Source organism: Sceloporus occidentalis, unplaced genomic scaffold (genome assembly GCF_023333645.1).
Source record: "Sceloporus occidentalis isolate IW3139 unplaced genomic scaffold, rSceOcc1.0.p SCAF_21, whole genome shotgun sequence".
In the NCBI taxonomy this organism is placed as follows: domain Eukaryota; kingdom Metazoa; phylum Chordata; class Lepidosauria; order Squamata; family Phrynosomatidae; genus Sceloporus; species Sceloporus occidentalis.
The window spans coordinates 7,225,558-7,249,951 of NW_028317001.1; the positions used below are offsets into that span (position 1 = coordinate 7,225,558).

A 24,394-nucleotide genomic window follows, 5' to 3' on the forward strand; every position below is an offset into this window, starting at 1 on the left:
TTTCCCTGAAGGATTGAGAGTGGCCCATTGTGACTTCAGGCTGAAACTCTATTCCAGAAGAACTGAGACTGACCCATTGTGACGAAAGGCTGATGCTCCTTGCCTGAATAATTGAATAATAATAATATGATTTATTTATATGCCGCCCAATCACTGGGAATCCGGGCGGCTTACAACAGAGGGGATAATAGATGGTTCCCTGCCCTCAGGCTTACAATCTAAAAGACACGACACAAAAGGAGAAGGGAATGGTGAGGAGGGGATCAGGTCCAGTATTCTTCTCTCCCTCTGAGGCCTGGACCAAGGCAGATGGACCGGAGGGAGGGCTCTTCTTCAGGCTAGCCCTGATGGAGCTGGGCCAGACTAATTCCCTTCCTCCCAGGGCAAAAGATGACAGTTATGGAGGGAGGAGCCTCTTTCTTCAGCCTAGCCCTGATGGAGCTGGGCCAGACTAATTCTCTCCCTCCCAGGCTGAAAGAGGACAGTTATGGAGGGAGGAGCCACTTTCTTCAGCCTAGCCCTGATGGAGCTGGGCCAGACTAATTCTCTCCCTCCCAGGGCAAAATATGACAGTTATGGAGGGAGGAGCCTCTTTCTTCAGCCTAGCCCTGATGGAGCTGGGCCAGACTAATTCTCTCCCTCCCAGGCTGAAAGAGGACAGTTATGGAGGGAGGAGCCTCTTTCTCCAGGCTAGTCCTGATGGAGCTGGGCCAGACTAATTCCCTCCCTCCCAGGCCAAAAACGAACATTGGCTTACCTTGTGAGATGTTTGTTTTCAGCGTTGAAGGCGGAGACATCCTTCATAAGGGTTGGTTCCCTCTGTTCGTTCCAATCAGGTAAGACCTATAATTTTGGGTGTGAATCTTGGGGAACCCATGCCCCTTGTTGCCCAGTCAGTGGAATAGCCAAGCAGAGGGATGTCTAATAACACATTATCAACGGCTATCAAACAACAAAGGATCTCTTCCGGGTTGGGAGCGGCAGCCTGAAGGAAGCGTTTTCAGGGGCTCCTGAAAACCACCTCCACTGAGGCGTTTCTCTGTCCGTTTTTGCCACCACGGAGCAGAGAAAACTCCAGGTACGGCAATACCTGGACGAAGAGACTCTTCAGTCGTCACTGTACCCTCAGCTACCCGTTTTTGTCAAGAGGCAAGGGAGAAAGGGACGGAGGAAGAGAAAAAGGAGGGAGAGAAAGAGAAAGGGGAGGAAGAGATGGAGAAGGAAGAGATGGAGAAGCCTCCTTGCAGCAGGGAGAGCATCCTCTCTCTTTTCCTCCTCCTCATCTTCTCCTCCTTTTCCTCCCCTCCTTCATTCTTTCCTTTCCTAAAGTCAATGGCTCAAAAGGGTCATTTTTAGTTAAAGCTGACCATAGAGTTGTGCTGGAGGAGCTACAAATGCCTAGCGGAGTGTCCTCTCTAGGAATCTCTGGGTCTTTCAGTGTGACTTTTAGTTAAAGTTGACCATAGAGTTGCTCTGGAGGAGCTACAAAGGCCTAGTAGAGTCACGCAGAGAATAGAATAAATGTGATTTACAGATATCAGTGAAAACTGTTACTGTGATTTTAAAATATCTGTGATTCAAAACTGTGATTTTCTGTGATTTCTGTGATCTGTAGACTACAGTGATACTGCTGCTACTGATCCAGAATCACAGAATTGTTTGCAGTAGTTACTCTTGTGACTGGTAGGTGGAAGCACCTTTGACCTACAAAGGATTGAATCATTGATTTTCTGTTATTTCAGTGGTTCCTGTGACCTGGCCACTACTGTATTTTTATTTCTTAATTAATTTGTGTAATATTAAAATATGTATTTATGTTATTTAAATAACATAAAAATAATTGACATATTTTGAGGGGTTCGGACCCATTGGACCTCCCTGGCTATGCCCTTAGTAGTAAGCCAATGTATAAATCAACTTTTCTTACCACAATATCAGAAGAATTCAAAATAGTTTTTGAAAAGGTAACATCAATACAAACAGTTGGATGTTTGCTCTTCATATGTTTCTTTAGGTTGGAATTAGATGTCTTGAAAAATAGCTTGTTTTTACATAAATTGCATTCTGCAATACTGTCACTTTTTGGAGAAAAAAACCTCCAAATAGGACTCCTAAATTTCTGGGTTTTATACATTTTAACACACTGATTATTTATATAGCTATAACAGTCAGTCAGAGTTCCAGCAGTGATCTGTGAAAAAGCAGCAGTTCTGTGAAATCACAGTTTGGAGCTCAAGAACAGAATGAATCACAGTCACTGAAAATCACAGTTTGGCATTCAAGCCAGTCACAGTTCCAAACAGTGACTAAATATCTGTGAAGAAGTAACAGTTCTGTGATTCTATTCCGTCCTGTCTAGGAATCTCTAGGTCTTTCAGTGTGACCTTTAGTTAAGGTTGACCGTAGAGTTGCCCTGGAAGAGCTACAAAGTCCTAGCAGAGTGTCCTTCCTCTCTAGTAATCTCTGGGTCTTTCAGTGCGACTTTTAGTTAAAGCTGACCATAGAGTTGTACTAGAGGAGCCACAAAGGCCTAGTAGAGTGTCCTCTCTAGGAATAATCTCTAGGTCTTTCAGTGGGACTTTTAGTTCAAACTGACCACAGAGTTGCCCTGGAGGAGCTACAAAGTCCTAGCAGAGTGTCCTTCCTCTCTAGTAATCTCTGGGTCTTTCAGTGCGACTTTTAGTTAAAGCTGACCATAGAGTTGTACTAGAGGAGCCACAAAGGCCTAGTAGAGTGTCCTCTCTAGGAATAATCTCTAGGTCTTTCAGTGGGACTTTTAGTTCAAATTGACCACAGAGTTGCAATGGAGGAGCTACAAAGGCCTAGTAGAGTGTCCTCTCTAGGAATCTCTGGGTCTCTCAGTGCCACTTTTAGTAAAGGTTGACCATAGAGTTGCAATGGAGGAGCTACAAAGGCCTAGCAGAGTGTCCTCTCTAGGTCTTTCAGTGTGACTTTTAGTTAAAGATGACCACAGAGTTGCCCTGGAGGAGCTACAAAGGCCTAGTAGAGGGTCCTCTCTAGGAATCTCTAGGTCTTTCAGTGCCACTTTTAGTTAAAGCTGACCATAGAGTTGCACCAGAGGACCTTGGTATTCCTAGAGAGGACATATTAATCAAATCCGCAAATATCAAACCCACAAGTAAGGAGGGATGAGTGTAGTTCGTTGAGGCACCAGCCAAAAACCACAAATCCCAGGATTCCCTATAATAATTGACATTATTTAAATATAGGTACGATATTTCCTTTCTCGCGTCCCTTTGTTGACTCAGAAAACCCAAAATCCCCTTCCGCCAAAGAGAGAACGTAAGGAACACCGATTAGTTTTCCTCTAATAGGATTTCTTTCGGATAATAGGCTAAAACAAAATGGCTGCCTCCAGATTAAAGCCCCGGCGCAATCCCTGCGCTAATGTGATGGCGTGGAATATACGTTAAAAAGTAATCTGAGATGTGGATATGAACCTTCCTTTCTGCCATGCAGGAATACAGAGAATAAGGGAATTGTTTTAATTTCTCCCTTCCACTTGGATAAAAACGAGGGAATAAACCCACAAATAGTAAAATAAATAAAGATGTATTTGCCTACTCACGCATTCGCAGATGGAAACACCGTTCTCCTCCCAGCTAAAATAAACACTAAATAATTAATGGCACTTCTATACCTCTTTTTCTTTCGCCTCGCGCAGGCCTTTAAATAATTCAGCACAACCTGTAATGAGAGACGCAAAAGGGAAGGTAAGATAAATACTTTCCAGAAGCAGCAGCAACATCTTTTGCCGGAAGACTTACTTTGAGCATGAGCCAACAGTGCGATGCTGCAGCGAAAAAGGCCAATGTGATTCTAGGCTGCATCAACAGCAGTATAGTGTCCAGATCGAGGAAGGTAATAGGGCCACTCTATTCTGCTCTGGATATTCCTCATCTAGAATATTGTGACCTTCTTCTTGGAGGAAGGCAATGGCAAAACCAAGAAAAAATCCTTGCGACAGGGTCGCCGTCATTTTGAAAAGACCTGAAGGCACGCTGCCATAACTAACAGTGGACTTCGCCCTCATGGCCCCATGTTTCTTTTGTCCAGTCAAACTGGTTGCGCAGGAAATTGTGGGGGTTTCTAAATGGAGGCTGGGTGGGCCCTTCTGTCACAAGGAGCGGCTTTGATTCTCTGTATTCCTGCATGGCAAAATGGAGTTGGACTATAGGACCCTTAGCAGTCCCTTCTGACTCTGGGATCCTATGTATTCCTGCATGGGAGAAGGAGGGTTGGACTATAGTGTATAGTAAGTTGTTGTTGTAAATGTGCACTCACCGGCTGGAGGCTGCCCATAAGAGCCTGTGTAGGCGGTCTGCCCATAAGTAGCAGTGGTCTGCGCCTGGGTGTAGTTGACGTCGGTGGGTTGCCCATAGGTCCCATAGCTTTGCTGCCCGTAGGCCTGCTGTGGGGAGTGAAAGGGTTTACTTCACCCATGTGGAGCTAAGAACTGGATGTATATAGATCATATCTATGACCATATCTATCTTATCTACAATCAGGGAGTGACTGTGAAATCCCTACTCCAGGTAGAACAGAATGTATGAGGGAAAACAACCTACAGCTTGCTATCAAGGCTTAGCATGTACTTAGTCTTTGCACAATTGCGACACACTGTTTCGATGATGTGTGCGCCGTGTAACGATTAGCGTCTCTCAGCGGTGCGAGGTATTGCAACAACTTCCCTGCTGTTGCGCGACGAAAAAAGTAGATGGAGCAAAGCCATTCGTTCATCTACTCAGCTACAAGCAGCAAGTGTAAAGGTCATGTCCAAACCATTTACTATTACCTTGGCTCTCGTTACGTAAGAGGAGCTTGGAGGCGGTGCTGTCCGCCCTTCAGTCCAAGCCTTTTGAACCAATGGCCACAACGGAATTGAGACTGTTGACTTGGAAGACTGCTTTCCTTGTGGCCATCACCTCTGCCCGTGGTGCAGGCGAACTCTGTGCCTTACGGAGGGACTAGCCCTTCCTGAGGTTTCACAAGGACAAGGTAGTCCTACGGACAGACATCACTTTCTTGCCCAAGGTTGTGTCTGCCTTCCACATGTGCCAGGAAATTGTGTTGCCTACTTTGGTTTCCAACCCGACTTTGGTCACGGAGCGAAGCCTTCACTCTCTTGATGTCAGGAGGGCGCTGGCTTTTTACTTGGACAGAACTGCTGTTTCCAGTCGGTCCAAGAGACTTTTTCAGTGCTACTCGGAACCGAAAAAGAGGTTGCCTACCTGGATGTAATGAGTCCAGTCCATCGCCTTCTTCTGCCATGCAGGAATACATAGAGTCCTAGAGATGGAAGGGATCCCCAAGGGCCATCCAGTTCAGCCCCTTCTTCTGCCATGCTGGAATACATAGGATCCTAGAGATGGAAGGGATCCCCAAGGGCCATCCAGTCCATCCCCTTCTTCTTCCATGCAGGAATACATAGAGTCCTAGAGATGGAAGGGAATCCCAAGGGCCATCCATTCCATCCTCTTCTTCTGCCATGCAGGAATACATGGAGTCCTTGAGATGGAAGGGAAACCCAAGGGCCATCCAGTCCTTCCCCTTCTTCTGCCATGCAGGAATACATAGAATCCTCTGGGAGGCCAAGGGCCAAGACCAGTTTCCTTCCTCTTCCTTCCCCTGAAGCTGTCCAAGGTGGTCCATGGGTCTTCTGGGCACACTGACCATTCCCGCTCCTGCCTTTGTATTGTGGCTAACAACTGCCTCGTAGAAGCTGAAGGGAGGGTCTTCCATTTGGCAGTCTGCCCTCCTCCATCCGCAGAGGACTGACTTCCCAAGTGGCCTTTCCAGGTGGCCTTTCGTCTTGTCAGTCTCATGGGCTGAGGCTCCAGGAGGGTTACCATAATTGTCCACTAAAACCTGTGACAAAATGCGGGCTCCTGGTGGCTCTGGAACCCTGGGTTCAGGCCAGTGGCAACAGAGCCCCCCACGTGGACCGCGATGGCCTCAGAGAAGTCTGGCCACAAGAAGCGGAGAGTGAAGGTGACCCCCAACATGATGATGAGCAGAGAATCCTCCCAGAGATCTGGGTGCAAATGTCAAGGTCCTGCTCATGTGTCAATCAATGAATGGCAAGCTCCAGGAAAAGAGAGTCACTCTGAAACTCTAGGAGAAACTTCCTGAGAGTAAGGGCTGTTTGGCACTGGAAGACATTGCCTTGGAGTGTAATGGAGTCTCCTTCTTTGGAGGCTGTCTTTAAGCGGAGGCTGGATGTTCATCTGTCAATGGGGCTGTTTTGATGGAGAGTTCCTGCATGGCAGAAGATAGAAGGGGCTTGGACTGGATCAGGGCCCTTCTTGGGGCCTCTTCCAATTCTAGGATCCTATGAAATCCAAACAGTGTATTATTCATTATAAGATTTTAAATCTGTAACTGTTTAAAAATAATAATAAATAAGAAGCTTGTCGCTTGAGGGCTTTGAAAACTTTGGGTTTTCTTGGGCTACTGAAGCTTTTCCCAGAATCCCCTGCAGCAGCCATGCCAGGATCATGGAGGAGGGGATTCTGGGAAACACTGCAGTGGCCAAAGGTGAGTTCTCCCTGCTCTCTAAGCCAGGAAAACCCCTCGACACTGGGCCTCTCTGTCTGCTTCTATACACTTTTGTCATTTATATGTGTGTGTGTGTATGTGTGTGAATATATGTGTGTGTATACATATATATGTGTGTGTATATAAATATATATAAGTGTGTGTGTTTGTAAAAGTGTATAAAGTACAGGGGCAGAGTTTGGGCGCGTATAATTTTACAGACATAAATGTAGATCCAGATCTTTCCCATTCATATCTCTCCCTCTCTCTCTCATCTGTATCTTTTTGGAGCCCATTTTCTGGGCGGGGCTTTTGCCTTTCCTCCAAGGCTCCTCTCTAGGGTTGGCCGCCATTTTAGGGCCGGGCGGAAGTGGGGCCTCCTTGGGCTCTGGCTCCGCCCCTTTTCTCCTCCTTGGCGGCGGATGGGAGGGGCTCTGCATCCGGTGCTCCAAGGAGGAGGAGAAGCAGGACGAAGGTGAGTGGGCCCTTCCCTCTTCTTCTGGGCCTTTGGGGATGATGGGATAGGCGAACCCTCCCAGAAAAACACCTCCGACATTTGGGAGAAGGATGGGGCCTGAGTATGGAGGGTAATAGCAATGATCACGATAAAGCTGCCGCCTCCCTTTCGCCCTGGGCTTCCCTTCTCCTTTCCTGGTTTGCAGACAAAGGCAGCCTTTGGAAGGAGGAGCAGCTGGGCCTCCAGAACCAGAACCAGAGGGACCTTGCCTTGGAAAGTGGGATCTGGGGAGAGGGAGGGAGGGAGGGGGCCAGGATCTGAGTGGGCCATTAAGGGAGAATGAGTGGGCCCTGCCTCCCGCCTCCCTCTTCTGGGCCTTTGGGGGATGATGGGATAGGCGACCTTTCCCAGAAAAAGACCTCCGACATTCAAAGGGTGCTGAATATGGACAGCAGACTATGAAGGTCCCAAAGGAAGGAAGAGGCCTCCTCTCGGACTGCATCCCCCAGAATCCCCTGGTCAGAATGGCTCTAAAGAGGGGATTCTGGATGTTGCCTTCATCCCTGAAGAGGAAGTATTGCTCATCCACTCAGGACTCCTTCCTCTCGGACGGCATCCCCCAGAATCGCCTGGTCAGAATGGCTCTAAAGAGGGGATTCTGGGTGTTGCCTTCATCACTAAAGAGGAGGAATTGCTCATCCACTCAGGACTCCTTCCTCTCAGACTGCATCCCCCCAGAATCGCCTGGTCAGAATGGCTCTAAAGAGGGGATTCTGGGTGTTGCCTTCATCACTAAAGAGGAGGCATTGCTCTTCCACTCAGGACCCCTTCCCCTTGGACTGCATCCCCCAGAATCCCCTGGTCAGAATGGCTCTAAAGAGGGGATGCTGGGTGTTGCCTTCATCCCTGAAGAGGAGGCATTGCTCATCCACTCAGGACTCCTTCCTCTCGGACTCCATCCCCCAGAATCCCCTGGTCAGAATGGCTCTAAAGAGGGAATTCTGGGTGTTGCCTTCAACCCTGAAGAGAAGGCATTGCTCTTCCACTCAGGACTCCTTCCTCTCGGACTCCATCCCCCAGAATCCCCTGGTCAGAATGGCTCTAAAGAGGGGACTCTGCGTGTTGCCTTCAACCCTGAAGAGGATGCATTACTCATCCACTCAGGACTCCTTCCTCTTGGACTGCATCCCCCATAATCCCCTGGTCAGAATGGCTCTAAAGGGGGGATTCTGGGTGTTGCCTTCATCCCTGAAGAGGAGGCATTGCTCTTCTACTCAGGACTCCTTCCTCTTGGACTGCATCCCCCCGAATCCCTGGAGCTTGGTGCAGAGACAGGGGAATGTCTTAGTGCTCCTTCCTCCTGGATCCTAGGATCTGGAGCTTCTTGGAGGGACTGAGGATTCCCCAAAAGAGACCTCTACCATCAGAGTTCAGGGAACTGGGCTGGAAAGTCCTAAGGGCCCCCCAAAACTGCAGCCTCCTAGAGTCTCTAGGAGAGCCCCCTCTTCCATGGGCAGATGCCCCTGGACCCGCTTTGGCTCCCCCTGGTTCATGGGGGGCAGGGAAGAGGCTGCTTGGCTCCCAGTGGGTCAAGGGGGTTCTTTGGGAAGGGGAAACCCTTGCACCCCCAAATAGATCCAGGGTCAGAAGAGGGCTCAGAGAGGGGGGTCCCACTGGGTCCCATGGTCCAGCAGGAAGGAGGGGGGCCCTTTCTCAGCCCCCTTTGAGGGTCCCATCTGGGCCCTGGGCAACCCTTGCTCTCTCTGGAAAGACTTTTGGGGAAGCAGAGCCTGACCTGCCCCCTTCCTTTCTTCCTCCCCATAGGAAACCCCAAAGAAAGGAAGAGGAGCTGCGCATTCGGACATGTGAGAATGGCAAAGGAGAAGGCGCTCCGAGGGAAGATGGAGGAAGCACAGTCCCCGGAGAAAGGTAACTGAGAACCCAAGAGGGAAGGAAAGAGGGGGACCCAAAGGGTGCTCAGCAATGGCTCCTTTTCATCCTGGAGAAAAGTGACCAGTGGGGTGTCCAGTGGGGCTCTGTCCTGGGCCCAGTGTTATTCAACATCTTTATCAATGTCAAGGAGGACAGAATTGGGGGCATACACATCAAATTTGGGGATGACACCAAATTAGGAAGAGTAGCTAATACTCCAGAGGACAGGATCAAAATTCAAAATGACCTGAATAGACTAGAAAGCTGGGCCACAGCTAACAAAATGAAATTCAACAGGGAGAAATGTAAGGTACTGCTCTTAGCACAGAAAAATGAAATGCACAGATATAGGATTACGGGGGACAGCTGGCTGAACGATAAACGTATACGTGTGAGAGGGATCAAGGAGTCCAAGTAGACCACAGGTTGAACATGAGTCAACAGTGTGATGCGGCAGCTAACAAGGCCAATACAATTTTAGGTTGCATCAGTAGAAATACAGTGTCTAGATCACGGGAAGTAATAGTGCCACTATATTCTGCTTTGGTCATGTCCCACCTGGAATATTGTTTCCAGTTCTGGGCACCACAATTCAAAAAGGATGTGGAGAAACTGGAGCCATGAGTCCAAAGGAGGGTGACTAAAATGGTGAAGGGTCTGGAAACCATGAAGCCCTATGAAGAACGACTTAGGGAGCTGGGGATGTTTAGCATGGAGTAAAAAGGTTAAGAGGTGATATGAAAGCCCTGTTTAAATATTTGAAGGGATGTCATGTTGAGGAGGGAGCAAACTTGTTTTCTGCTGCTCCAGAGACTAGGACCCAATGGAGCAATGGATGCAGGATACAGGAAAAGAGATTCCACCTCAACATTAGGAAGAACTTCCTGACAGTAAGGGCTGTCCGACAGTGGAATACATTCCTTCCTCGGAAATTATGGTGGAGTCTCCTTCTTTAGAGGTCTATAAACAGAGGCTGGATGGCCATCTGTTGGATATGCTTTGATAGAGATTTCCTGCATGGCAGGGGCTTGGACTGGATGGCCCTTGTGGTCTCTTCCACCTCTATGATTCTCTGCCCCATGGCCTTCTCCCTCTGGCCTCTCTCAGTCCCAGGTTGGCCTTAGAGAAAGGTAACTGGCCCCCAAGAGAGAGAGAAAGAAAGATGGGGACCCCAACACCCCTTCCTCTCTGCCCCATGGCCTTCTCCCTCTGGCCCCTCTCAGTCCCAGGTTGGCCTTAGAGAAAGGGAACTGACACCCGAGAGAGAGAGGGAGGGACCCCAAAGACCCCTTCCTCTCTGCCCCATGGCCTTCTCCAGCTGTACCTCTCAGTCCCAGGTTGGCCTTACAGAAAGGGAACTGACCCCGAAGAGAGAGAGAGAAAGAGGGGGGGCCCAAGACCCCTTCCTCTCTGCCTCATGGCCTTTCCCCTCTGGCCCCTCTCAGATACAGGTTGGCCTTAGAGAAAAGGAACTGACCCCAAAGAGAGACAGAGAGAAAGAAAGAAAGAGGGGACCCCCAAGATCCCTTCCTCTCTGCCCTATGGACTTCTCCCTCTGGCCCTCTCAGTCCCAGGTTGGCCTTAGAGAAAGGTAACTGAGCCCCAAGAGAGAGAAAAAGAGGGGGGGCCCCAAGACCCCTTCCTCTCGGACCCATGGCCTTCTCCCTCTGACCATCTGAGTCCCAGGTTGGCCTTAGAGAAAGGGAACTGAAGCCAAGACAGAGAGAGAGAAAGAAAGAGGGCCCCCCCAAGACCCCTTCCTCCCTGCCCCATGGTCTTCGCCCTCTGTCCCCTATCAGTCCCAGGTTGGCCTTAGAGAAAGGGAACTGAACCCTAAGAGAGAGAGAAAGAAAGATGGGACCCCCAGGACCCCTTCCTCTCTGCCCCATGGCCTTATCCCTCTGTCACTCTCAGTTCCAGGTTGGCTTTAGAGAAAGGTAACTGAGCCCGAAGAGAGAGAAACAGAGGGGGACCCCAAAAACCCCTTCCTCTCTGCCCCATGGCCTTCTCCCTCTGGCCCCTCTCAGGCCCAGGTTGGCTTTAGAGAAAGGGAACTGACCCCCAAGACAGAGAGAGAGAGAAAGAGGGGACCCCCAAGACCCCTTCCTCTCTGACCCATGGCCTTCTCCCTCTGACCCTCTCAGTCCCAGGTTGACCTTAGAGAAAGGGAACTGACCCCCAAGAGAGAGAGAGAGAAAGAGGGGACCCCCAAGACCCCTTCCTCTCTGCTCCATGGCCTTCTCAATCTGTCACTTTCAGTCCAAGGTTGGCCTTAGAGAAAGGGAACAGATCCCAGAGAGAGAGAGAAAGAGGGGACCCCCAAGCCCCCTTTCTCTCTACCACATGGCTTTCACCCTCTGGCCCCTCTCAGTCACAGGTTGGCCTTAGAGAAAGGGAACTGACGCCCGAGAGAGAGAGAGAGAGAGAGAAAGAGGAGACCACCAAAGCCCCCTTCGTCTCTGCCCCATGGCCTTCTCCCTCTAGCCCTTCTCAGTCCCAGCTTGGCCTTAGAGAAAGGGAACTGACCCCTAAGAGAGAGAGAGAAAGAAAGCTGAGGACCCCCAGTACCCCTTCCTCTCTGCCCTATGGCCTTATCCCTCTATCCATCTCAGTCCCAGGCAGGCCTTAGAGAAAGGGAACTGACCCCCAATAGAGAGAGAAAGAAAGAGGGAGCCCCCCCAAGACCCATTACTCTCTGCCCCATGACCTTCTCCCTCTGGCCCCTCTCAGTCCCAGATTGGCCTTAGAGAAAGGGAACTGACACCCGAGAGAGAGAGGGACGGACCCAAAGACCCCTTCCTCTATGCCCCATGGCCTTCTCCATTTGGCCCCTCTCAGGGCCAGATTGACCTCAGAGAAAGGGAACTGGCACAGGATACCAAAAAGGCCATTACTATAGAAGAATGGGGAAAATCATGGAAAGGAACTAACAAATTTATGCTGTGCCAAAACTAAGAAGAACTAGAAGGACAACGATGATATCTATGATCTTATGTAAATAGATGTCTCTGTGTTAAAGTGTTGGTGTGTAGAACTAATATGTAGCGGAGTTATATGTTTGTTTGTTTGTTTTTTGTTGTTGTTGTTTTATTTTTTATTTCTTTTAGGTTGCTATATGGTTTCTAACTCTTCTTTTCTTTTTATGTTGTTATACTTTATTCTAAATAAAATTTATAAAAATAAAACACGTTGGATGAGGAGGAAACAGAAGAATACAGTGCGCCCTCCTGATATGCGGATTTGAGCATGGCAAACCTGGCCATTGTTCCCAATGATGGTGCCCATGCACACACACCGCCATTGGAAACAAAAGTCCCTCTCCTCCCTTCCCTCCCTGCTTACTTACCTTTCGCCGTGGGAAAGGCCGAGTGTTGGTGCTGGAAGCCTTGAAGCCCCTTCTGCACTCCCTCCTCACCACCGCCGCAGAGGGAAAAGCAGTGGTAGTGCTGGAGGCCCAGCCTCAGTCTCCTTGCCGCCCTCGCAGAAGGGCTGGATGGCGGTGTTAGATGCCTCTTGCCCCCCAACACCACCGCCACTGGGCCTTTCCCATGGCGAGGGCGTGAGGAGGGCGAGCAGAAGTGCCAGAGGTCTTCAAGGCATCCAGCACCGTCACCCAGCCTTCTTGCCACCTCCGCCACCACAGAAGGACCGGACACCGGTGTTAGAGGCCAAGAGGTGGCGGTGAGGAGGCCGGGTGGCAGTGCTGGGGGCCTTGCCCTCCTCGCGGGAAAGGCCCGGTGGCGGTGGTGGTGGGAGCCAAAAGTCCCATTAAATACAATGACATAGCAAAATGGTGTCCCTTATAAAAATGGAAAATCAAGGTTTGACATTTGAAAATTATACATATTTTGAGTATTTTCAAGCCGTGGATGCTTGAATCCATGTATAAAAATCCATGTCTAAGAAGGGCCAACAGTAAAAGATATTAAGGTAAAGCAATAAATTCATAAGAGAGATGGAAAAGTGATCCCAGGTCGAAGGAAGTCAAACCTTTTTGTTATGTGTATTTTACCAAAAAAAAAGGACATGTAAGTTTTCTGTCTCGTTGGACATGTCTGATGTTGGCTGTTGGTATGTGGTTATTTATGTTGGACTGAATGTCAATAAAAATATAATTTAAAAAAATATTTGCGTGAATGAAGAGGCTCATATTCTAAACAGAAGTAAATCAGAATGGGGAGATTGGCAGGGAATATTAAAGAAACAAAGATAAAAGTAAATAAAAATTTGGATCATAACCAAGTCCATTTGGAGTTATTGAGAAAAGAAAGTGATTATAGATGGAGATTAGATGAATCGTTATTAAAAGAAAAAAGGACAGAAAAAGAAATTAGGGAGCAAATAAAAGAAAAAAGCGGGGGGGGGGGGGAAGAAAAAGGAACAAAATGGGATAAAAACAATTTCGGAAAAAATACAAAGAAAGCAAAAAGAAAAAGTAGAAGACCCAAAGAATAATGAAATAGATAGAGAGATAAGAGTTTTGAACAATCAACTCAATATAAAAATGACAGATGAAATTGTTAAAAAAATGAAATTTACAAAACAAAGACAGTTTGAATATGGCAGGGAAGTTTTTTGCATATAAAGTTTAAAAAATGAGAGAAGAAAGACAAATCATGGCATTAAGAGAAAATCAAAAGGTAATAACGGAACAATTCAAAATCAGGGAAATATTTCATAGATACTACCAAAATTTATATAAGAAAGAAGATGGGAGCAAAAGAAAACAGGAAAATTTAGAAGAATATATAGGGAAAATAGAAACAATCGACATGGAAAAAGAAATCAAAGAGAAATTGAATCAAACAATCATGAAGGATGAAATAAGAGAAGCAATCAGGAAAGGGAGGAAAGGTAAAGCTCCTGGTCTGGATGGATATACATTATATTTCTACAAAATCTTTGAAAGTGAATTATTAGAACCCCTTGAAAAAGTGTTTAATAAAATATTAACAGAAGGTACTCCCAACTCATGGAAAGAGGCGAATATAACTTTAATACCTAAAGAAGGAAAAGAATTGGATTGCCCATAAAATTATAGGCCTATTTCGCTACTAAACACGGATTATAAAATATTTACGACCATTCTAGCAGAAAGAATTAAAATAATCTTAAAAGATTGGATAAAAGAAGCCCAATGTGGTTTTTTACCAGGTAGACAAATTAAACAAAATACAAGAATCATAATTGATCTAATTTAACATTATGACAAAAACCCAAGCAAAGAAGTAGCACTGTTATTCCTAGACGCAGAGAAAGCTTTTGATAATTTGGATTGGGATTTTATGTTAAAAGTATTTTAAAAAACTAGATTTCGGAGACAACATCACAAAACGGATAGAAGAATTATATAAGGAACAATCGGCCCGAATTATAGTTAATGGAATTAGATCAAAAGAATGTATAATAAATAAAGGAACAAGACAGGGATGCCCATTATCACCTTTACTATTCGTAACATGTTTGGAGATACTCTAATAAAATTAGAGAAGAAAAATCAATACAAGGAACGAAAATTAAAGGTAGGGAGATAAAAGTAAGGGTGTACACAGATGATGTGGTACTGGTGGTAGAGGACCCTATAGAAAATATACCTAAAGTTTTAAAAATATTAAATGAATTTGGAGATCAGGCGGGATTAAAAACAAATAAAGAAAAATCGGCTAGAATTACGTGCAATATGACAAAAAAGAAACAAGAAACACTTCAGGGGAAAATAGGAATTAGGATACAAAAAAAGTGAAATATTTGGAAATCTACATTACTGAGAAAAATAGTGATTTATTTGATAACAATTATAAAACGGGTTGGCAGGAAATAAAGAAAAATTTGGAACAATGGGACAAATTGCAACTATCATTATTAGGGAAAATAGCATTAATTAAGATGTCCATCCTACCCAAAATCTTATTCTTATTTCAAAATTTGCCAGTAATTTACAATGATGGAATCTTTACAACAAGGGAAAGGGATTTAAAGAGGTTCGTGTGGGCCAGAAGGAAGGCAAGGATTAAGTGGACAACATTAATGGATGACAAAGAAAGAGGGGGATTAGGAATGCCGAATTTGAAATTATATTTTCATGCATGCTGTCTGGAATGGATTATCAATTGGATTGATTTAAAAGATGAACAATTATTAAATTTAGAGGGATTCATTTTAAGATATGGGTGGCATGCATATATGTGGTGGGGTAAGGTAGAATTAAATAAAGAGTTTAAAGAACATATACTGAGGAAAACGTTATGGAAAGTATGGATGAAATATAAGGAAAAAATATAGAGAGCATTGCCAGATTGGACCTCCCCACAGGAAGCAATATTAAAGAAAGGCAGAATAGAAGGGAAAGATTGGTTGAGGTATAAAGATCTTTTAAAGATATCGGAAGGGAAATTAATAATGAAATCAAGAGAGGAAATGATTAGAGAAGGATATAATATAAATTGGTATTTATACTATCAATTAACAGAAAGATATAAAGCAGATGTAAAGCAATTCGGATTAATACAAAAGAAGACGGAAATGGATTTGATATTATTAGATAAAGGGAGGAAGAAAATAGCAAAATTTTATAAATTAATACTAAAACTGGAACTAGAACAAGAACAAATAAAACATTGTATGATAAAGTGGGCGCAAAATATAGGGAAAAGTATACAATTTGATGCATGGAAAAGAGCCTGGGGACAAGATTTAAAATTCACATTATGCTCATATATAAAAGAAAACTTTTTTAAAATGATGTATAGGTGGTATAGAAATAGATTGGCAAAGATATACAAAAATGATAAAGGAAATCACTGGGGGTGCGATCAAAGTGTGGGAAGTCTCTCATATGTGGTGGACATGTCCTACGATAAAGAAATTCTGGATTGAAGTACATAAGAGAATCATGACAATAATACAAATGAACTTCCCCCTTATACCGGAAATGTGTTTATTAAACATAGTAGAAAATAAGACTCTAAGACAAAAGTTAAAACCACTTTTATATTGAATAACCGCCGCCAGAATTACAATAGCTAAATATTGGAGAAACAGGGAAGTACCTAAAATTGAAAATTGCTTGGAAAAATGTTGAGAAGTAACAGAGATGGATACAATGACTATGAAACTAAAAGAAGAAATATCGGAAGAGGAAAATCAAATATGGGTAAGAGTAACAAAATTAGAAATAAGACAAAATAAGAAAAGAATAGAGAAGGAGGAAGGCTATACCGATTCTGTGTTGTAAGCTGGAGAGATACGGAAATGTGTACATTCTTAGTATGTAAGCCAAAGAGGAATGGAGGAAGGTGAGATAAAGGTGAAGGGACACATAGTTTTTGAGGAATGTGGGTCGCATAGCTAAAATAGAAGGAGCACTCAAAAATAGATAGAAGAAAGGAAAGGGGGGTGAGGGGGTTAATAGAATGGAATATGGAATGTATAAAGTATAGAGAATTGAACCCCTTTTTTATTCTGTAACTATTCAATAAAGATTATTTAAAAAAAAAGAATGGGGAGATTATAAAATAAAGAAAGTAATTCAGAATGATTCTGTGCTTGGCTCCTAATTAGTTCTCCTTTTTCCTGAAGCAGGTAATGAGCATCAGAGAGAGAACTATGAGGAGCCACCTGCGACATCAATGGAAATTATGGAGCCTTTCATGGAAAAAGAGGAGTTTGGAAATGAAAAGGAACTGAAAATAAAAAGGGGGAAACAAAGGCAAAACGAGAAGAAGAACAACTCTGCCTCTCAGGGTGCCGAATTTCCTGAACAACTGACTTTATACTCAGACCAAGATGAATGTCTTGCCTGTGGGAGAATGTGCAAATGCAAATCACAATTAAACACACACTTCAGCGTTCCCATGGGAGAGAGACCATACAAATGCATGGAATGTGGGAAGAGCTTCAGTCAGAATGGAAATCTACATACACATCAAAAAACCCACACAGGGGAGAAACCATATAAATGCATGGAATGTGGGAAGAGCTTCAGTGACAGTGGAAGTCTACATAAACATCAAAGAACTCACACAGGGGAGAAACCTTATAAATGCATGGAATGCGGGAAGAGCTTCAGTTGGAGTGGAATTCTACGTGTACATCAAAGATCCCATACAGGAGAGAAACCATATAAATGCATGGAATGTGGGAAGAGCTTTAACCGAAGTGGACATCTACATCTACATCAAAGGACCCACACAGGGGAGAAACCTTATAAATGCATGGAATGTGGGAAGAGCTTCAGTCAGAGTGGAAATCTACATCAACATCAAAGAGCCCACACAGGGATGAAACCCTATAAATGCATGGAATGTGGAAAGAGTTTCAGTCACAGTGGAAATCTACATCTACATCAAAGAATTCACACCGGGGAGAAACCATATAAATGTGTAGAATGTGGGAAGAGTTTTATTAAAAGTGGAGAATTACGTTTACATCAAAGGACCCACACAGGGGAGAAACCATATAAATGCATGGAATGTGGAAAGAGCTTCAGTCAGAGTGGACATCTACGTTCACATCAAAGAAGCCACACAGGAGAAAAACCCTATAATTGTATGGAATGTGGGAAGAGCTTCAGTGACAGTGGAAGTTTGCATTCACATCAAAGAACCCATACAGGGGAGAAACCCTATAAATGCATGGAATGTGGGAAGAGCTTCAGTCGGAGTAGACATCTACATCTACATCAAAGAACCCACACAGGAGAGAAACCATATAAATGCATGGAATGTGGGAAGAGCTTTAATCGAAGTGGACATCTACATGGACATCAAAAGACCCACACAGGGGAGAAACCATATAAATGCATGGAATGTGGAAAGAGTTTCAGTCAGAGTGGACATCTACGTTCACATCAAAGAAGCCACACAGGAGAAAAACCCTATAATTGCATGGAATGTGGGAAGAGATTCAGTGACAGTGGAAGTTTGCATTCACATCAAAGAACCCACACAGGAGAAAAGCCATATCAATGCATGGAATGTGGGAAGAGCTTCAGTCAGAGTGGAAATCTACGTCGACATCAAAGAACCCACACAGGGGAGAAACCATATAAATGTATGGAATGTGGGAAGAGCTTCAGTCACAGAGGAAGTTTGCATTCACATCAAAGAGCCCACACAGGGGAGAAACCATATAAATGCATGGAATGTGGAAAGAGCTTCAGTCAGAGTGGACATCTACATCTACATCAAAGAACCCACACAAGGGAGAAACCATAAAAATTTGTATGAATGTGGGAAGAACTTCAGTTGCAGTGGTCATCTATGTAAACATCAAAAAACCCACACGTTGGAGAAACCGTATAAATGCATGGATTATGGGAAGAGCTACAGTGACCGTAGAAATCTTCGTAAACATCAAAGAACCCACACGGGAGAAACCATATAAATGCATGGAATGTGGGAAGAGCTTCAGTTGGAGTGGACATCTACGTTCACATCAAAGAACCCACACAGGGGAGAAACCATATAAATGCATGGAATGTGAGAAGAGCTTCAGTGACCATGGAAATCTTCGTAAACATCAAAGAACCCACACGGGAGAAACCTTATAAATGCATGGAATGTGGGAAGAGCTTCAGTAACAGTGGAGATCTATGTTCACATGAAAGAACCCACACAGGGGAGAACCCATATAATTCTTCTTCGTGGTCTCTGCGAATCATACAAATGGGTTTCACTGCGCCTGCGCAGTGCTGTTCGGAACCTATTGGAATCACTGGGCAGAGTTTACTCTGCAACATATTGAAACTTTTTGGCGGTAACTCCGCCCACCCATTATAAGGCCCCTGCCTTCCCGCTCTTTTCCCCAGTTCCTTTTTTCCGCCGCGCTAGCTGCTTCAGAGGAACCTTCGCTTGCTTTGCTTGCTTGGAATCACTTTCATTTTTGACCTCGGACTGTATCTTGACCATTCTTTGTCTCCCGCCCCTGGTAACTTCGGACCTTCGGACTGTTGACCTCGTTTTCGGATCTCCCATCGACTTGGCGACTTTGAAATGCCTGCAGCTTTCAAGAAGTGCGACATTTGCAAGGGCAAGATGCCCGTTCAGGACCCGCACTCCACCTGCCTGCTTTGCCTTGGCCCAAGCCAAGACCCCAAGGCCTGCGCACTCTGCAGATCCCTCTCTTCCCAGGCCCGGAAAAACCGTGAGTCCCGGCTTACTTCGGCGATTGCCCTGGGGAAATTGCAAGAAAGGGGTCCGCGGTCTTCTTCTGTCCCGCCTCTGCCGCCCCCCGCTTCATCTTCTCGGGCAAGTGTCTCCAGCGTGGGATCGGGGAGAGCCGCCGTCCCCAGCGTGGTGTGTGTCCCGGCCGGGACTCCTTCCACCACCTCCGATGTGGCCCGTGGCTCCAAACCGCCCAGTGCCACCGACAAACCCTCCAAGCGCCCCCATAAGCCATCGGGGACTGAGGGTACCGAACGGGCCTCCAAGCCAAAGGAGGGATCGGAGGGCCCCCGTTCCAAGGAGGCTCCCAAACCGGAGGTCCATCTCGCCTCGCCTTCGTCCTCCAAGGCATCCAAGGGACCACGGCATGCGATGCCTAGCGAGCATACCGAACCGGTGCAAGGAACAAGGTCCCCGAGGCCTTCGTCATCGACACCGGCTGCTGTCCTCCTGGACCTCCCGGACAACCCGTTCTTCCCATCGGAGGAGACTCCCAAGCCTGGGAAGAAGAGGCACCATGACAAGGCTGACCGTGATCCGGCCCCTAAAAAGGCCAAGCCCTCCAAGGATTGGCCCACCACCGACCCGTCGAGGGCAAAGGACATGGAGCGCTCCCACTCCAGACAGGCCCGCGCCTCCGCCTTGCCAGCTCCATACCAGGAGCCGACGCCGGTAGACCAGGGGACCCCGGTTACATCCATGCCTCCCCCGGCCTTGGACTTCATCCACGGGACGGATGACGCCCCTCGCTCTCCTGATCATCGGTCTCCTTCCCATCCGGCGACCGATGATGAAGGTCACTTGGCCCACATACAGGGGATCCCGGACCTCTTCTACGACGTGCAGTCGCGCCGCTACTACATGTCGGTGCCGGAGGACAGAGCCCTGAGGGAGTTCACCAGGCTGAACCCCCACCCCGTAGACCGAGCCGACCCGGCCAGATCGGTTCCCACCGTGTCGGTCTACGAGAGGTCATCATCGCCGTCCCGTAGACGCGAGAGGTCGCCGTCTCCACTCCGTACTCGTGAGAGGTCGCCGTCCTCAACCCGCAGACGCTCCCGATCGTCAGTGGACTTCGCCCGCCCGAGATCCCAGGTCAGGGTGACGGACCCCCTCTCCTCCGACCTGGATTCTGAGGACGAACCGCTGCCACCTTCGGAGGCACCCTCGGACGAGGATGTCCTCTCGGGTTCGGCCTCCCCTCAGAGGATGCACAACCCAGGGCCGTCTTCGCCGTCGGACGACGTCAGGGCCTTCACAGAGCACGTGGTCAGGATGTCACGGGCCCTCGACATCGAGCTCGCAGCCGCGGGGGACGACGCAGAGGACCCGGTAGAGCGTAGGGTGCATGGACGGGTCCCCACTCCGCCATGCCTTCCTCTCCTTCCCTCTCTCCAGACCATCGTCAAAAGGTCCTGGGATGCTCCGGCCGCCCTATCGGCACCCTCCCGCAAGGTCCAATCCCTCTATAGGGTCGCCCCGGCGAGTTGCTCCTGGTTGGCAGAACACCCCAGACCAAACTCGGCCATTGTGGAGGGAGCCCAGCACAGCTTCGTTCCGAAGCAGGCTACTTCCCCTGTCGACAAAGAGGCAAAGAAAATCGATGGACTGGCAAAAAAGGCTTATTCGGCTTCGGCTCTTGGGGTCAAGGCCGCCAACTACACCGCCTGCATGGGGGCCTACATCCAAACCCTCATGGAACGGATCTCTCCCATGGTTCCGGACGTCCCAGATGACATCCAGAGGCAGCTGGTGGAGATCAGAGACGAGGCGCACTCCATTGGAAGCTGGCTAATCACCACTTCCAGGAACATGGCGGACTGCTCCGGGAGGTCCATGTCAGCTGCCATGGCTCTTCGGCGCCACGCGTGGCTCAGGGCCTCCGACCTCAACCCGACGGTTAGAGCGGCCATTGAGGACATGCCACTCGACGGGACCGGCCTCTTCCACGCCGAGACCGACGACCGCCTGAACCGCAAGTTCAGGATGAAGGCGGCGGCAAAGAAGCACGGCATGTCCTCAGCACCGGCTTCTCCGTTCCGGAAGCGACAGCGCCCGTGGCAACCGCAAGGTCAGTCACAAGGGACCTTCTCCCGGGACCGACAGCCCCAGCATCAAGGCTCTCAGAGACAACGCTTCCCTTCGCAGTCTTCCTCCTCCTCTGGCCGTCGCACCTTCCCACCTCGGTACCGCAAGGCCCGCCGGCAGGATACCGACCAGGGGAAGAAGAGAGCCTGAAGGGACGCAGCGCGCTTCGTCTCCCCTTCACCCCTCTTCTTTTTGGACATCTTGAGGCCCTATGTTAACGCCTGGGCTTCTATAACATCGGACTCGTGGGTTCTTAACATCGTCCGTAGGGGTTATGCCCTCGAGTTCCAAGAGCTCCCTCCAACTGGAGCCTTCATGTCCACTCCCCCCTCGGACACCCTTCTCGACGAAGTGCGCACCTTGCTTTGTAAGGGGGCAATCTCCCCTTTGCCGCCCGACCAACATCCTCGGGCCTTTTTTTCCAGGTACTTCACCGTACCTAAAGCAGATGGGGGCGTTAGGCCCATCCTGGACTTGAGACAAGTGAACTTGTTTTTGAACTACCGTCGCTTCCGAATGGTAACCTTGGCCTCCATTCTGCCTCTCCTCCACCAGGGCCTGTGGTTCGCGACTGTCGACCTGAAGGACGCCTATTTCCACATCGGGATTCGAGAATCCCACCGGAGATTCCTCGCCTTCGCTGTCGGCTCCGACTCGTACCACTACAACGTGCTCCCGTTCGGCTTAGCCACGGCCCCACGAGTCTTCACGAAGTGCATGGCACCGGTGGTGGCGTACCTTCATCAGAAGGGCTTCTTGGTTTTTCCCTACCTGGACGACTGGCTGTTTGCAGCCGAATCCCAGGAAGAGCTACACGAGGCAGTCTCATTCGCCTTGCACCTCTTCGATTCCCTCGGGCTGGTGGTCAACAAGGAAAATTCCCACTTCACGCCGACCAGACAGGTCAAGTTCATCGGGGCCATCCTCGACTCCGACAACTGCCTAGCCTTCCTTCCTCCGGACCGGTTTCAGGCCCTGGCTACATCCCTCAGGCCGTGCATCTCACACAGAAGGATAAGAGCCAGAGACGTCCAAGTCGCCCTGGGCCACATGGCATCGATGACATTCGTCACCCCCTGGGCAAGACTGCGTCTTCGTCCTCTCCAATCCTGGTTCCTCTCCGTCTTCTTTCCGTTGGAGGACCCACCTTCAAAGTGGCTCACGGTACCCAGACCTATAGCCGCTTCCCTCAGATGGTGGCTAGACGGCTCCAACGTCTGCACCGGGATGCCTTTCCATCAGCCTCAGACACAGCTGACGCTGACAACCGATGCATCCCTGGAGGGATGGGGCGCCCACCTGCTCGACCTTGTCGTCAAGGACAGGTGGTCCGCACAAGACAAGCTCCTCCACATCAACGCTTTGGAGATGCTCGCAGTGGAGAAGGCTTTGAGGGCATTCGAGTTTGCTGTCTCAGGAAGAGTGGTCCTCCTGAGGACGGACAACACCACCGTGATGTACTACATCAACAAGCAAGGTGGTACCAGGTCCAGGACCCTGCTCGACCTCACACTCCGCATCTGGAACTGGTGCATCCAAAGACGTGTCCTCCTCCAGGCGATTCACCTTCCCGGAGAGGACAACGAGCTGGCAGACCGCCTCAGCAGATCTCCATCGGTGTGCCACGAGTGGAGGCTCCATCCCGAGACGGTCAGCGACCTCTTCGATCGGTGGGGAACCCCCCGGATCGACCTCTTCGCGACCAGCTGGAACAGCCACTGTCCCCAGTTCTGCTCCAGGAAGCGATTCGACGGATCCCTTGGAGACGCATTCGCTTTCCTTTGGACGGGGGAGCTCCTCTACGCCTTCCCTCCGTTCCCTCTTATCGTCAGGGTGGTGTCCAAAATGACAACGGACCGCTCGCAGGCGATCCTGATCACCCCGTGGTGGCCGAGACAACCGTGGTTCGCATCCCTTCTCCACCTCTCCGGGAGATGCTTCCTCCGTCTCGACCCGCGTCCGGACCTGCTGTCGGTCCAGGACGGACGAATTCTCCACCCGGACATCGAGAGCCTGCCGCTGGTGGCCTGGAAGATCCGGCCCTGACCGCCTTGCCAGAATCGGTTAGGACGGTGATCCTGGCTGCCAGAAAACCTTCCACCCAGCGTTCTTATGCCCTGAAATGGAGGAGATTTTGCCTCTTCCTGGACCAGAAGGGCTTGTCTCCTGCACAGGTTTCCACTCCAGTGGTGCTGGAGTTTTTGATGGCGCTTTTGGAGGAAGGGCTGTCCCTCACATCCATCAAAGGCTACCTTTCTGCCATTTGTGCTAAATATCAGTTCGGGGGGAGGGTGTCTTTCTTTAAGGATCCCTTGGTAAAGGGCTTTCTGAAGGGTTGTGCCAACCTATATCCTCCTGTGTCGGTACCAACACCGGCTTGGAGTTTGGAGTCGGTACTGTCCGCTCTCCAATCCAAGCCCTTTGAACCCATGGCCACAGCGGACTTGAGACTGTTGACTTGGAAAACCGCTTTCCTTGTGGCCATCACCTCTGCCCGTCGTGCGGGCGAACTCTGTGCCTTACGGAGGGACCAACCATTCCTGAGGTTCCACAAGGACAAGGTGGTCCTCCGTATGGACATCACCTTCTTGCCGAAGGTGGTGTCTGCTTTCCACATGTGCCAGGACATTGTGTTGCCCACTCTAGCATCCGATCCGACGTCGGATGAGGAGCGACGCCTGCACTCCCTTGATGTCAGGAGGGCGCTGGCGTTTTACCTGGACAGAACTGCTGCCTCCAGCCAGTCCGAGAGACTTTTTCAATGCTACTCGGAACCGAAGAAGGGGTTGCCCGTGTCTACGCAGAGGTTCTCCAAATGGGTGGCTAGTACCATCCACCTCTGCTATGAACTGCTGGGCAAACCTCTCCCTGGCAGGGTTCGGTCACATTCCACAAGAGCTGTGGCGGCATCCTCAGCATTCCTGTCTGGGATTCCTTTGGAGGATGTCTGTAAGGCTGCTGTCTGGTCCCAACCCCTCACCTTTATTAAGCATTACAGGTTGGACACCAGGGCCATCCGAGACGCAGCTTTCGGGAGGGCTGTGTTGGTTTCAGGGTTGCATTGATTGCACTACTGACGTATTTGTGTTATACAGTTTACACTGTTTATACTGTTGAATGTTGATTTGCACAAGTCCTATGGGATCGGTCTTGCATGACCTCTGTTCCCTTCTCAGGTTTAGCAAAGTTATTGCTA

The 24,394-nt window shown here is 48.4% G+C and overlaps 2 protein-coding genes across 2 annotated transcripts in view; one reads left to right on the forward strand and one right to left on the reverse strand.

Moving 5' to 3' along the window:
- Positions 1-24,394, reverse strand: part of LOC149301511 (uncharacterized) — a 235,000-nt gene that overhangs the window by 40,503 nt on the left and 170,103 nt on the right. The gene's annotated exons all lie outside the window — the stretch shown is intronic.
- On the forward strand, positions 7,013-18,246 carry LOC149301513 (uncharacterized). The gene is made up of 3 exons (XM_089484024.1): positions 7,013-7,033; positions 8,840-8,944; positions 16,526-18,246. Exons 2-3 carry the CDS (start codon positions 8,887-8,889, stop codon positions 18,160-18,162), a joined length of 1,695 nt encoding a protein of 564 aa, XP_089340150.1. The 5' UTR covers positions 7,013-7,033; positions 8,840-8,886; the 3' UTR covers positions 18,163-18,246.